The sequence below is a fragment of the Narcine bancroftii genome, chromosome 1 (genome assembly GCF_036971445.1).
Source record: "Narcine bancroftii isolate sNarBan1 chromosome 1, sNarBan1.hap1, whole genome shotgun sequence".
In the NCBI taxonomy this organism is placed as follows: Eukaryota; Metazoa; Chordata; class Chondrichthyes; order Torpediniformes; family Narcinidae; genus Narcine; species Narcine bancroftii.
In genome coordinates this window covers 122,374,854-122,390,561 of record NC_091469.1, presented here as the reverse complement: position 1 = coordinate 122,390,561, position 15,708 = coordinate 122,374,854, and the positions used below count along the sequence as shown (strand labels likewise).

At 40.0% G+C, this 15,708-nt stretch overlaps 1 protein-coding gene across 3 annotated transcripts in view; it reads right to left on the bottom strand.

Annotated features, from left to right (window-relative positions):
* f2rl1.2 (coagulation factor II (thrombin) receptor-like 1, tandem duplicate 2) overlaps positions 1–15,708 on the bottom strand; it is a 64,941-nt gene that overhangs the window by 31,897 nt on the left and 17,336 nt on the right. The window contains exons 2-4 of one of the 3 annotated variants that reach the window (XM_069937842.1): positions 14,387–14,688; positions 6,047–6,531; positions 4,780–4,795 (exon numbers count right to left, since the gene is read on the bottom strand). In XM_069937842.1, coding sequence (XP_069793943.1) covers positions 4,780–4,795; positions 6,047–6,531; positions 14,387–14,453 — 568 coding nt within the window. In that variant the 5' untranslated portion in view covers positions 14,454–14,688. Of the gene's footprint in view, positions 1–4,779; positions 4,796–6,046; positions 6,532–14,386; positions 15,042–15,708 lie in introns of those variants that run through there. The other 2 variants (XM_069937848.1, XM_069937833.1) reach the window with 2 other exon arrangements.

The window sequence follows — 15,708 nt, the reverse complement described above, 5'->3', positions numbered from 1 at the left end:
TGAGAGACTCGTTCAGGTCATGAGGCATGGGATCCATAGAACCTTAGCTGTATGGATTCAGAGTCAGCTTGCCTATTGAAAGCAGAGAATAGTAGTGGATGGAAAGTATTCTGCCTGGAGGTCAGGGAAAAGTGGAGTACTGCAGGGATCTGTTTTGGGACCACTGGTCTTTGTGATTTTTATAAATGACCTAGATGAAGAAGTGGAAGGATGAGCCAATAAGTTTGCAGATGATCTAAAGGTTTGATAGTGTTGAAGGTTATTGTAGGTTATGAAAGGTGACAGACAGACTTGGGCAGAAAAGTAGATGAAGTTCAATCTGAATAAATATAAGGAGATGCATTTTGTAAGGTCAAACCTGAGGGCTGAGTACAGGGTTAATGGTTGGATACTTAGCAGTGTGGAAGAACAGAGGGACCTGTTCCTCCATATATCCCTCAACAGGTTGATGGGATAGTTAAGACCTATGGGATGCTGGGCTTCATTTGTTGGAGGTTTGAATCTAAGTCAATAGATCATGTAGCAACCCTACAAATCTCTGCTGAGACCACACTTAGAATATTGTGTTCAGTTCTGGTCACCACATTAAAGGAAGGATGTGGAAGCAATGGAGAGAGCACAGAGATTTACCAAGATGTTGCCGGAATTGTAAAATAAGTCTTATGAGGCAAGGTTAGCAGAGCCAGGACTTTTCACTTTAGAACGAAGGATGAGAGGTAACTTAAGAGGTCTACAAGATTATGAGAGGCATAGATAAGGTGGACAGCAGCACTTTTTTCCTAGGGCGGGAGTAGCAAACATCAGAAGACATCTATAAAGTGAAGTGAGAAAGGTTATGGGGTAAGTTTTTTTTTTGCATAGAGAGTTGTGGGTGACCTGAATGCCTTGCAGGTGGTAGTGGTGGAAGCTGCAAAATTAGGGGACTATAAGAGACTCACACAGGCACATGGATAAAAGAAAAAGAGGGCTATGAGGTAGACAGGGTTTCATTTATTTTGGGTCAGCACAGCATCAGGGGCCAAAAGGGATGTATTGTTCGCTAGTGTTTTATGTTCTATCCCACATCAAGTTTACATTTATCTGACTTTTTCTATTAAAGTTAAGGGTTTATAAAAATTATTTAAAGCTTCAATGATGAAATATCCTCATGTGATTCAAATTGTACATACAAATTTAGGAATAATATTTATTTCATGTAAGATTGAAACTAAATCACTGGAGAGCTGTCAAGCAAACACATGTTATTGAATGAGAGCTTCAAGATGCTTCAAATGTATAATTATTTGTAAATCATTATGCTGTGATTATGGATAACCTTAGTAAAATTGTTAAATTCTTTTAAATGCTCTTTAGGCTGTAGGAACAATCAAGGCAGAATGTTATCCTGAGTCTTTCTATTGTCCATATTGTCCCCATTCACACTGTCAAACAGGAAGGTGGTTTCAAAAATTAAAAAGATTTTGTTGGTGTGCAATGTAATTTAGTAAGGAGGCAGAAATTACTTGTCCTGGGAGAGGTAAATCAGATATGGTAATATGGTAATTGGTGTTATCCAAAGCAAATGATAGAAAATTGCTTTTATTAGCAACTTAAGATGTTGTTAACTGTGCCATTCCAAGATAATTGTAAAATGTTTTAAATATTTTGCTTGCACGTATGCTCAAAGCAGTAATAATAGACAAGAGCCTTTAGAGTCCATTTTCTAATCGGTTTGTGAGTCAGCCAAAAAGAGGACAATGCAGTCTCAACAATGCATCAGATTGGTATGGGAACTGCTCTCCAAACTGAGAAATTTCAGTGATATGAATGCAAGCCCAGACCATCATGAAAACCTTTTCGCTCTCTTGATTCTGTCTACATTTCCTGCATCTTGGGAGAGCAATCAAAATAATAATGCATTTATCCCATCAGGCAGAATACATAGCACCAAATTAAAGAACATCTTTTTTCCTGCTATTATCAGACTCTTGAATGAACTTATCATATTTTAAAAATATTCTTTCAATCTCACAATTCTGTCATCTTATATGCACTTTACCTGTGATAGTATATTCTGCACTTTTGCTTAATTTTTGCACAACTTTGTTGTCCTAATGTGTGGGTTGATTCGCCTGGATAGCATGCTAACCAAATTTTTCACTGTATCACTCGACAATAATAAAATCAATTCAATGCACCAGTGAGAAAACAGTGAAAGTTATTTTCACATCCATTTGGTTTTAAATTTAGGTTCTTAGGTTAGTGAGTTAACCATAGTTTTTTCCCACAATGGTTTCATGTTTCAGTGTAATAGCCTCAATTGTAAAACATCTGGTTGTTAGTTAACACCTGCATTGAATAGATTGGCATGGCAATATTTAAGTGGGCTGAATTAAATATGTAGTCCCAGCACATCATTTCAGTTAAATCAAGAGGATAAAAGAAATGTAGAACAATGGAAGTCCTCAGGAGACTGGTCTGCTAAAGCAAACTGTCTTTTTACTATGACATAAAGTAAGTGTTGGTAAATGTCCAAATTATAACTCAATAATCAAAGTGTTGGAGAAACTCAGCAGGTCATGCAACACCTATCACCTATGAGAAGCAAAGGGATATAGGCAACCTTTTGGGCTGAAGCCCCTTATGAAGGTATGACCAAAAGGCAGGTAGGCACCTGAATAAAAGGTTGGGAGGAGGGAAGAAGGGGCAGGGGGAGGAGCCTCACCTTTTAATTAACTATCCCATTAGCTGTAACAAAGACAGAATGTTTGGAATGTGTAATAAAGTATTACATTAAGCATTATTTACAATGTTTAGACGCAGAGAAGGCCTTTGACAGAGTAGAATGGAATTATTTATTCAAAGTACTACAAAAATTCAGCTTACCAGAGAAATATATTAATTGGATTAAAGCATTATATAAGGGGCCATTGGTGAAAGTGACTGTAAATGGATATATATCAAAACAATTTAACTTAAGCAGATCAACAAGGCAGGGTTGCCCACTATCTCCCTTATTGTTCGCGTTAGCCATAGAACAACTAGCAGAACTGATAAGAACAGAAAATAAAATAAAAGGGATAAAAATAAAAGACAAGGAATATAAAATCAGTCTATTTGCAGATAACGTTATAGTATACTTAGCAGAACCAGAACTATCAATAAAAGAATTATATAGGAAATTGAAGGAATATGGAGAAGTGTCGGGGTACAAGATTAACGTAAATAAAAGTGAAGCAATGCCAATGAATAATGCAGATTTCTCAAAATTTAAGAAAGAATAACCATTCAGATGGCAAACGCAAGCAATGCAATATCTAGGTATACAAATAAATAAAAACCTCGGCCATCTATATAAACTCAATTATTATCCACTAATGAAAAAATTACAAGACGACTTAGAGCATTGGAAAGACTTACCACTAACACTGATAGGAAGGATAAACTGTATTAAAATGAACATTTTCCCAAGGATACAATACCTATTTCAGACATTACCAATACGCTTAAGAGAAATTTTTCAAGGAGTTAAAGAAAATAATAAGGAATTTTTTATGGAAAGGGGGGAAACCGAGGATAGCACTAGATAAATTAACAGAATGGTATAAACGAGGAGGCTTACAACTACCAAACGTTAAAAATTATTATAGAGCCACACAATTAAGATACCTATCAGATTTTTATCAAAGAAGGGAAAAGCCAGATTGGACTAGATTAGATCTAGATAAAATAGGGGAGAAGATGCCTGAACATATATTATATAAATGGGATGAAAAATTGGTACAACGTAGGAATTCTCCAGTATTGCATCATCTGCTCAACATTTGGAAGAAGATTCATGTAGAAAGGAATAAAACAAATTACCAACTACCAAAACTAATACTGACGCAAAATCAGCTAATCCCTTTTACAATAGATAACCTTTCCTTTAGAGAATGGGAGAAAAAAGGGATCAAAAGAATAGAAAATTGTTTCTCGGGAAATAAATTATTATTCTTTGAACAAATGAAGTATAAATATAATATAACTCACGATACAGTGTTGGCATACTACCAACTGAAATCCTACTTGAAGGACAAATTGGGAGGCAGTCTGAGGTTATCAGAGGGAAGTAATTTTGAATGTGATTACAGACACAATGATAATCAAAAAATTTGTAACAAACATGTATATTAAACTACAAGAAAAGGAGAATGAGGAAACAAATGGTAAAACTAAACAAAAATGGTAACAAGATTTAAATATAAAGATAAAGAAGGAAACATGGGAGAAGTTATGCTCAGGAACTATGAGAAATACAATAAACACGAGGTTACGTATGATACAATATAACTGGATACACAGGTTATACATTACACCTCAAAAGTTAAATAAATGGGACCCAACAGTATCTGAGATGTTTTTGCTGTAAAAAGGAAATGGGAACAACAATTCATGCAATCTGGACATGTGAGTAAGTGAAAAAATTTTGGGAAGATCTAAACCAGATATTAAATAAAATCACAAAAAGCAATATACCAAAAAACCCAGAGATCTTCCTCCTAAGTAACATAAAAAACAAAGAATTTGGACTTGATTTGGATGGAGCACAAAAAAGATTTGTTAGGATAGCCCTAGCTGTAGCAAAAAAATGTATTATGTCAACCTGGAAATTAGAAGATAACTTGAGAATACAACAATGATATATAGAAATGAATAAATGTATTCCATTAGAAAAAATAACCTATAATTTAAGAAATAACATTACAATATTTAAACAAATATGGGAGCCATACATGAAACACAATAGAGAAAACCTACCGTGGACATCTACCACCTAAAATGACAGAAGGAGAAGAGAATGAAAAGAACTGACTCAGTGGAATTTCTTTTTTACTTTTATTGAATGACAACATTGTTTGACGGGTTTAATGTATCTTATATTCTGAACTTTAAATAAATGGGAGGGGAGGTGAAGGAGGGAGGGAGGGGAGGAGGGAAGGGGGAAGAAAATGACACTGTATATATTTAAGAAGGAAAATGTATGTATCTTGATCAATATGGTTTATAGTGTGAAAAATAATTTTTTTTTAAAAAAAAAGCATTATTTACAATGTGCAGTAATACATGTTTGATGATTACCATATTCGGAATACACTCAACAAACATTTACAATGTGAAATATTACAAGCAATGGTACATTTGAATTAAATCATATTTTTTCCTCATGATATAGATAAAACAAATAAAACAAGCATGGATCACAAAATTATAATGAAGCTATAATGTCAGGGTATATATAATTATCTCAAATTACGTTATTGTACCTTTAAAAATAATAAAATAAAAGGCAAAAATGTTGTGATTAAACTAGCAATTTTTTGAAGGTATTATCACTGCAAGTGGAGTTTCCTGTTTTACAGCTCTTGGATCCTGTTTGACTACTCCTAGATTTAACAGAACAAAAAAGTTTCTTAAGGTGTTGCTGGAACAGAGATGAAGCATAGTAATAAATCAAAGGATCCAGGCAACAACTCAAGCTGCCCAAGCACACACACAACATGTAAACAAAGTAGAGGGTGTCACTTGGTCCATAATAAAGAAGAAGGCAGTGTACGAACAAAATAATGTTAGTTGGTGCAAAGCAGACAATGAAAACAGAAAGCACAATTACAGCCAAAGTGATGGCTGATGTTTTCTTGCATTTGTTTGCCACGTTGGTTGAAGAAAGATTTAAAATAATACTCACATAACAGACTGTGGTCACAACCAGGGGAATTACAAAGAACAGAGTACACAAGATGGGAAAAGAATAGGTGAAGTAACTTTGTAGTGTAGAGAGGGGAAGTACATCGTGGCAGGTTGTGATGTTCAGATTAGTGATGTAAAGTGTTTGCTCAATCAAGAAAAGTGGTACAGAACCACCAGTGGCCATAAGCCACACAATGAGGCAAAGTGCAATTGCACATCTCGGGCTCCTCCAAGAAGAACATCTTATTGGAAAAACTATAGCAATAAATCGGTCAACACTGATACACATCATCAGTAACACTGAACAGTGCATGTAAGCATAAAAACCACTACTGACCAGTCGGCAGAGAAAAGAACCAAAACTCCAGTTGTTACCTGAAAAATAGTAAGAGATCTTCAATGGAAGCATCAGTACAAATAATAAATCTGCTATGGCCAAATTCAGCATGTATATTATTGTTGGCTTGTCACATTTCATTTTAAAGCAAATGGTTATGATTGCCGTGCAGTTGAAAAGCAACCCTATTGCAAAAGTAATTGTGTATACAGAAGGGATAAAAACTGTAATCCATCGGCTGGATAAATATTGTCTTGTTGTATCCGAGATTCTTGCTGAATTATAGAGATTTGCAGAGTTGTTGACAGAGTCAATGGATCTATTTTCACCTAACTCAAATCTAGATCCATATCTGAGTCCACTTCCATCAGAATGCCCTGAATCTTTCCCTTCTATTTGACCTTCAAGATCGATATATTCATCAAGTTTAAATATGATAAATCCAGAAAATGATTTGGGTTCAATTATGTCACGTGATCGGTTCCCTGGAAAAAAAAAGAAAATGTCTGAAACAAAAATATTAATTTACTGTATATGTACTGTACTGTATATTAGATTCATGAAAATATTGCATGTCACAATTAGACAAGATAATGGATTTTGGACTCTACTGGAGCAGAGGCACAGCCATATCAATGTTAAAAATCATTTAGTTTTACATTGGAATTCCATTCATTTACAGTATTCAAATGGCAATCATTGTTCATTACTGAAATGAAGACATTTTCCAGCATATTGTGGAGTATGATGGAAGGGACCATTAATAACAGAATCTTTCTGCATTTAGTATGGAATGATTTGAATAATTTCAAATGTGTAAGAAATAATGTATTATAAAACCAGAGATTCAGCACAAGTCTGACTCATCTCATGTTTTTAAATGTGAAAATATTCAAACCTTTAAGAATACTGATAGCCCGTGATCCAAGGATGAAGCTGCAACAGCTGTCTGAGAAACCAGCAAGCACGCTCCTCCACTCTGAAGTGCTTGGGAGCCACAGTCCTAAATGAAAACAAAGTTCCAGGCTCTCCTTGAAAGACCAGAGGCCCAGTGATCTCTAGCTGCTATTTGCTCTTAGTTATCTTCTTCCCCTAAAGCTTTTTTTGTTTGGTTTCCAGTTTTGATATAGTTCAAAGAGCACCCTGGATTTTCAGTGCAGCGTTGTGGAAGAACCCAATTCACTGTCACTACGATGTATGAATTTCTACCTGGTCATTTGAAGATTTCATTGTCAGTGAAAATGAACACTAATAATTTATCCAAAATCTTCAGTTATTTCATTAACTTTCCATACATCTTGTTGCAATCGTCTGATTAAAATTTGACGACAACTTCTGATCATTTTTACAACTTAAAATTGCCAAAAATAAAATCACATTTAAATCAATAAAACATAACTTTAGTGGGAAACAATGGTGTGGTGAGGGAACATGTTTTCATGGCATTGAACTGAAAGTTAAACAAAATCTAATTTTAAAATCAATAATTCTAATATAGAAGTTGCTCTATTGGCAATGTAATATTTAATTTATCTGAGAGTAGCAACATTCCATTTTCTGTTACTGATACCAAAGACTTCAGTAAGCTTTGGAAAAGATTAACGCAATACAGTTTAGTCAAAAAATGTAGATCAAATTTCACCTATAAGTAGTGGCCCTATTGGATTCCCAATACAGGTACACAATTCTTTATCCGGATCCCTTGGGGGACAATGTGTTCTAAATTTCAGATTTTTCCGAATTGTGCTGCCATATCCACCCCCACGCCATTCCAGTTGCGTTGCCCTCTCTCTGCCCAACTCACGCTGGTCTCCCGCCTGCACGACTCGTGCTGCCTGTCTCCCCCCTCACCTGCCCAACTCGCACTGCCAGTCTCCCCCCGCCCAACTCACGCTGCCATTCTCTCCCCCAACCGACTCGTGCTGTCAGTCTCACCCCCCCCCCCCCCCACCACCGCCCGACTCGCACTGCCATCTCTCTCCTCACTTGCCAGATTTTGGAGCTTTCCGGATTTTAGATGTCTAGATAAAGGATTGTGTACCTGTAATGAACAATACTTGTGTTTCCCTCTCCATGCTAAACTAGACTTGTAAATCATATTGTTTTTGAGTAGATACGTGTTGGGATGTGAGTGTGTACACTGAAATGCATGCATGACAAAAAGGATGTACTAAATACCAAAATATTTGCAAGAAATCTCTTAAGAATCCAACAATTCTCACAGATGTGCAGAGACAGTTCTCAAGCCAAATTAAGGATTTTTACATTCTAAATGCCTGTGTGCAATCTAATTGCTAGCATAACAAGGTTAATGTTTTTTGAATGAATCGGCATATTCCTTTGCTTCATTTGGCTTAGTAAAAAAATCTATTCCTCCCTCCTGGGTTGAATACTTTCAAAGCAGCTGGATATCTCAAAACAAAGGCACAGCCTTTTTTCCCATCTTTAAATGGATTAAACTCCTTTCTTTTTTTCAACAAATCAAAACTTGAATTTGGATAAAAGAAAATCTTATTTCCATTATAAATCCAAGGTGTTGATTATCTTTCTTTAGCTTGCTTCACTGACAGCTCCAATATCTTCTCTCTTACTTCATATCGAAGGAATCTGACAAGTATTGGACAGGACTTTTGGTCAGGGTGAGGTTGAGGTCTCAATGCCCTATGGGCTCGTTCTATCTCCAAATCACCTTGAAATGCAGCCTGAGCCAAAGATTCTGGTATCCACCTTTGCAGAAATTTTTTCAAGTCTTGACCCTTGTCCCCTTCTTTAAGTCCAACAATATTGATATTAATCTGTCTACTGAAATTTTCCAAAAGTCTATCTTTTGCATTAACTGATCATGCTTTGCAGCTGCTTCTGCTTTCTTCACTTGATTTTTAAGGCTTTGAATCTCAAATTCACTCCCTTTAATTTTTCCATCCACTATTTCAAATCTAGTGTCTACCTGTTGTATTAATCTTTCCATTTTATCACCATTTTTCCTTACTTCATCAGTTAACACTTCCATGAATTGTCAAAAAAAATCTAACATTTCCTTTAATTCACAGAAGATAAAGAAGCTTCTGCACCATTTTCTACTTTTTTCTTGATTGTAGGCCATTCTTGCTTTTTCCTTTGCTTTTCTAGGTCTTGGTCAGTGGAGCTGTGAATGTCTGGAATCTTTAAAAAAAACTTCCTCCATTTTTTTTTTGCGCTCTGCGCATGCACAGAGTCACTTCTGCACCTGATGTTGGCAGCCATTGTCGGCGAGACCTTGTGCAGCAGTGTCCAAGGTCTCCCTGGCTTCTGGGCTCTCTCCTTTGGATACCACCTTACGAACAGCTCCAGGATCCTTTCTTAAGGTAGGCCCCTCTTCCTTTTCTTGTTCAGTTTCTTGTTCAAAAGTAAGGCCTTTATCTTTCTATGGTGACATTATTGATGTCTTCTATGTGTCTTCAGATAGTTCTTTCTTATATTTTCTCTAAGTTTTATAGCCTTTTTTGTCACTTTTTCGAGGAAAGGCAGGGATTATTAGTCTAACCCCACATCACGTGGCACACCCCACTTCTCTCTAAACTTAATTCTATCTTAAACCCCACTATGTATATGTGTGGGTGTGTGTGAGATTAAATCATAAACTATCACATAATTCTGAAAAGTCCATTTTAGATTTCAGCATCAAACATCTTATGTTGAACTTGAAGGTTTTTAAATTGCAGTTCAAAAGTAATTATGAAGCATTTTGAAACATAATATCTTCAGACCTCTTTAAAACTCACAACTTTCTTTTGTAGAGCAATGTTCCTTCATACAAGTGATTTCACAGATTCCTTTTGATCCTGCTTAAGAGTTATGGAATTTGTTTTCCACTTTCTTAATCAAAAGTGTCCTTTTTTTTTCATGGAAATGAGGCTGCCCTCTTTTATTAGAGGCAATCACGCTTGATATTTCTTTTAAAATACCATTTTTTGGTGTATACTTTTATTCAGGAGAACACAAGAAGCCTTCCTTCTTTTAAAGAAAATGGTGGCTGCTTTTTCAATCTTGTCAATACAGGATGACCTTCTCTTCAACTGATCCAAAAATGTCTGATTTCAATAATCTATTCCATACAGATCTTTCATGTCACGTGCTAAGTCCTTCTGAATTTAACTTCTTCATTGCTAAAAAGCCTTTTCTTTGCTTTGGGCTCAGGCCCAAAACATCAGTAATATATCTTTACCTGCTGTGAGACTGCTGAGTTCCTCCAGTATTTCTGTGTGTTTTTACTACAATCTCAGTACCCCCTTTCACCATGCCAATTACATCTGAGTTAACCTGCCAATTTTGTGTCAAATTGCACGAATTGTGCAGTGTGAAATGACATAACTGGGCAGGGCGAGTAGATTTCAAATGGGCTCTGATACATGAAGGGAGCAAGTGTCAGAGCGCCTGGCCGAGTTAACTCACCAATTGCCTTCTGGTGGTGTGAAACGGCAACCAGACATGATTAGTGATGTCAGCGCCTGTGTGTATCCATCACAGTGGCAGGAAATTTGTCAGTCCCTGCTCTAGTTTTAAATTGGCGTTCAGAAATAGTCAGAATAAAAGCCTTCAATTACGTCTATGACTAGACAACTCAGCCTGCCTATCTACCTCCTCCTCCTCCTCCTCCTCCCTGATTCTCCTCATATGCTCCATGAAACAGCGGTGGTCCACCCACCGTTTACAACTCAACATTGATGAGTATACTGATCTGATTAACTGGTTTATAATACAATCAGAGTTGCAGGGCCAGCATTCAAAAATAAAATCTGCTCTCCATTTTATTAACTGCAAGAATAGACTTCTGTGTGACTACTGGTGAGTATATCGTGTCACTCAGGTCAATCCTGGAGGACAGATCCCCCTTAAAATCTCAAAATTGCAGAATTACCTGGAAATAATGGTGCAGTGTGAAAGGCTCCCCGGGGTCAGCTTGCCCAGAAAAAAATTCCCATTTCCTAGGAGGGTTGGCAGTAAGAAAGGGACTAGAGTGTCTGCAGACTTTCATGTTTCACTTCGTTCAGTCTAAAGGTCATTTCATGTCAGGTCTCCACCTGAAGGCTGGCTATGAGAGCAGATTGAAAACCTAAAATTTACCTTTCAAGACAGCAACTCTTAAAGGCTGCTCCAGCGTCACATCATATCAAGAGGTGCCTCGTAGTGCCCTCCGGAGCAGATGGAGGCAGGGTGACCTGTGCCGTAGCACCACCCATTATAATACACGGCAGAGCAATGCCCGTCTTCCCTACCCATAATCTTCCACGCAGTTGGAACCACTCTGTGGTTCCCAGAACAGTTCCAGCTGTGTGGGGGGGATTATGGGTAGTGAAGACGGCCATTGTTCTGCCATGTTTTGAGCCTCAGAGAGTGGCCCCGAAAGCTGAAGCGGCCCAGTGAGGCGGTCACAGCCTGTACCAGCTGCCCCCTGACAGCTCCTGCTGCCATGACAGCTCCTGCCTGGCTGCCCGTCATGGAGAGAGAGGGGTGAGTGGGGAGATGGGTCGCAGGCTAAACATTCAGGTCAGGTGGTGGAGCACAGCGTTCTGCTGATTATCCTTCTCCGAGAAGGGTTGGAATCAGCGGCTCAGAGACGGCCATGGCGCATTCAGGAAGGTACGTCTTTAGGCATAAGGGAGAAGAACCTCTACCTTTACAGATGGGTGTATTCCCTGCTTGAAAGTGCCTTAATTAAACACACATTCCCCAGTACTGTGTCTGAACTCTTCTTGTTGTGCAGCCTTGATGGGATTCCATTTTCAACTGTGTAAACAAAGCCACAGCAAACTTGCTCTCTTAACCACAGAAAGGATTATTTTTTAGAAGTATAATTACCTTTCATCACACCTCCCAATTAGATTGGATCATGAAAGATTGGGTAGAGATTACACTTTTTTTTAGAATGAAAACCGTCTCAGATCTGTGAAGAGTTGTTTTGATGAAAAGTTCATTGAACTATTAATTTTTATTTCAATTTTTTTTGTTGCATTTTTTTTTCTTGTGCAAATATTGCAGAATCAGAACAGGATTTATTGTCATGAACAAGTCATGAAATTCAGTGTTTTGCAGCAGCGTCAATATTGCAAACATTTATATTATGACCATCTTATGACATTACTACATGAAAAATAAAAATAACAGTGCACAAAAAGTAAGACAGTGCCTTTGGTTCATTGATTATTCAGGAATCTGATGGTTGCGGGGAAGAAGCCGTCCTTGTGCCGTCTTTAGGTTTCTGTACCTTTATCTCGGTAACCTGAAGAGGGCGTGGCCTGGGAGGTGGGGGCCTTTGGGGATAGAGGCTGCTTTTTTAAGACACCGCCTCATGTAGATCTCCTCGATGGAGTGAAGTCTGGTGTCTGTGATGTCACAAATTGAGTTATAAACTTCCTGGATTTTGTTCTTGTCCTGAGAGTTGGCACCTCCACACCAGGCAGTGATGCCATCAGCCAGAATGCTCTCCACGGTTCACCTGTCGAGGTTTACAAGTGTTTGGAGGAAATACCGAATCTCCTCAGACACCTCACAAAGTATAGCCACTGGTGAGCCTTCTTTGAGGCTTACCATGCATCAACATGGAGGCTCCAGGACAGATCGTCAGAGATGTTGACACCCAGGAATTTGAAGTTCTTGACCCTCTCCACTACTGACCCCTTGATGAGGATTGGGTCATGTTCCTCTGACTCCCCCCTGAAGTCCACAATCATCTCCTTTGATGTTGAGCTTAATGTTGTTGTCATTACACAAGTGAACGAGCTGATCTAGCTCCTTCCTCATTGCCAGTTGTGATTCTGCCAACAACTGTGGTGCCATCGGCTAACTTGTCAGCATTGGAATTGTGCCTGGCCACACAGTCATGGGTAGAGGAGTGGGATAAATACGCACGCCTGTGTTGATAATCAGCAAATGTGCACCAAAATCTGAAAGCATTTAAAATGTTAAAAGGAAATTTCAATACCTGGTTTTGCTTTTGGAAATGATGTTCAAAGAGAAATTTTGAAAGAATGTATTACAAAAGTGGGGAGGGGAAAAAGCATTCAAACGGTCACTGTTGGTGGAAAATGCATTAAAAAAATCTTTCAATTGAATATTTTTTGTTTATTTCGCATTTCACAGCCTTCTTTTCATTTTCCTTTGGCTTTCCTGTGAACGATCCCATCAAATTGTTCCTGCATGCCTGGCATTCTTGTTGCAATTTGTCCTCTCAGTACCGCCTGGCATTCATGATGAATTGCTTTTACCCTTTTCCAATCATCGTTTACCCCCTTGCCTTAACTCAAATCCTCCATTCCCCCCAGCAGCTATCCCTTTCCGCGACGCAGGTCGGTATAAGGGAGGCTCAGCCTTAGATCAAAGTCCAACCTAACAAAATACTGCAAATGTTAACATCTGATTTGTTTCTCTCTCTCTCTCTCTCTCTCGTTCTGGAGGGACCTGCAATGGGGCTCAAGTAAATTTCAAGTGTTTGCCAAATTCTTTCCGTCTTTATTTACATGACTTGTTGGCCCAAAGAATGTAGATGGTGGGTGGGGGTGGTGGGTGGGGGGTGAAATAAACCTCTTTACAGTGTCGCGATTCCACCCCGAAATGCCAATCCTTTTTGCCCCGATCCGGCAATAGTCGGTTAGACCTGACTAAAGAATAATGCGGCCGTTCAGGGGAAAATTCTGCGCAAATGTAGCCGTCGGCGATCACAAATCATTCGAGCCAGATTTGCCCCAGAAACCTGCATTTGCAACCCCCATTTCAGCGCACTTTGCCGCCTGGAATTCACGGCCACAAAGCAAGAGCGAGGGGATGGGAAAGTCCCTACTTGAATGCACCGCTGAGGATTAGGGTGAGCCACCTCCTCGTCCAGAGTCGTGGTCATCCCACACGTCCACTATACTTGGAAAGTCTGCAGACGCTGTGCGAGACACAGAAGTGCTTTTGTGCACTGAACTAAAAACCTTGGGGGAGAAGTTTGAATGCATGTGGGGGCTGTATAACCTGCCCGTTTTCCCCACACATAGCGGAGGGGGAATAGCCTCGGTGAGTCCAGTCTGGCGGGGATAGGATGTGCACCGTTAATTCCACCTTCTGACCCTTCTCCCCGAAACCAGCAGCTCCACGGCCAAGCAGGGGGACGACGATGGTAAAAATAACAGCTCCTCACTCCCACCTGCCCTCCCTCTTCCACCATTCCCACCCGGCTGTACCATTTACAGGAGCTGGCCATTCGTCTTGGTTGGTTCAGGTTCTGTTCTTTAGGAAGCGATTCTGTTGGAGTTTGTAAGAAGCCCCTGTTTTGTTTCCTCCCCCCGGCCCCTCATCCCATCCCATCCCACGTTTTCTTACCAAAATTGGGAGCCACCATCCCGGGAAGCAGGGCGACCCACATCACAAGCTGAACCCTCCAGGTCATAGCCAACGAGGAGGTGGGCAGCTCCGACGCTGATTCAGGTTCGGGTCCGTAAGCGAAGATCGATCCAATCCCTCCGAGCCAGAGACCCCCGGGAGAAGTCGGCAGGCAGCAACTGAAAGGCGAAAGAGCGCAGCGGGCCGGGGCAGCAGTGATGCGGCCGGAGTGGTCTGTGCGAGCGCGACTCCCTCTGGCCCCGCCGTTTCCGGAGACTATTTAAGGCCACGAGTCTCACCAGCTTCGGAGGGAGAAACAAAAGTTTACTTTTCAGCAAAACCGGGGGGGAGGAGGAGGGGAGGGGAGGGGAGGGGGAGGAGAGGGGGGAGGAGAGGGGGGAGGAGGGGGAGGGGGAGGAGGGGGAGGAGGGGGGAGGGGGGGACACTAAAGTTAGCAATACAAGAGGTTAAGGCATCAAGTGGGAACAAGGGAGCTCTTCTTGTCCCGTGGGATCCAGAATGAAGAACTTCCAGTCCGGCTTTAAGGACCGCAGGCAGGAGGGAGTGGGGGAGGAATTAGCGAGGAGGTGGCGGACATGGAGAGTGGGGGAGGTTGCCTTCCGCCACTTCATCGGGGTTTCTGTGTGCTCCAAAGTCGGTAGAAAATAAAACACAGTTCATGATAGCGAGACGGAAGGAGACATCAAAGGAAGGTTTGCAGAGGACGCGTGCATGGGGACAGCAGTACACTGTGGTTCGCCCCTTTTTTCTTTCCACTCACATACCCTCGGCCATGGGTGCTCTGTGATTAGTCAAGGATTTGCTTGAGGTGGGATGCGGGTGGATAGAAAATAATTGAAAACCACTGTTTTAATCAAACCTAATGGGCCAGTGACAATTTTTCTCAAGCAAATTATTTCAATAATAATTGGATCTCGAGCAGTGATTCTCAACCTTCCCTTCCCTAATCACAGAGCACCAATCGCAGAGGGAATAGTTAAAGAGGTATGTGAGTGGAAAGAAAAAGTTGAGAACCACTAGACTCCACGGCAGCTGCAGGATAAAAATGCTTCTGACACCACTGTATACTGTTGCTTGGTTACTGGCACTGTATATATATGTATGGTTCATATTTATGACTGGCCCACCTTCCCTCTGTAACTCAATCCCTGGAATCCCCAAATAAAAGCAGTTAAAGCCAAGTCCCTCCCTCAGTCCGAGACCTGGGTTAGGCCAGAACAGGATCATGGTCCAAGTCTTGAGGCATTAGAAGCCTGTCATCCAGTCTTTCGATATTATTGATAGTGTATCAGACCTGAAAT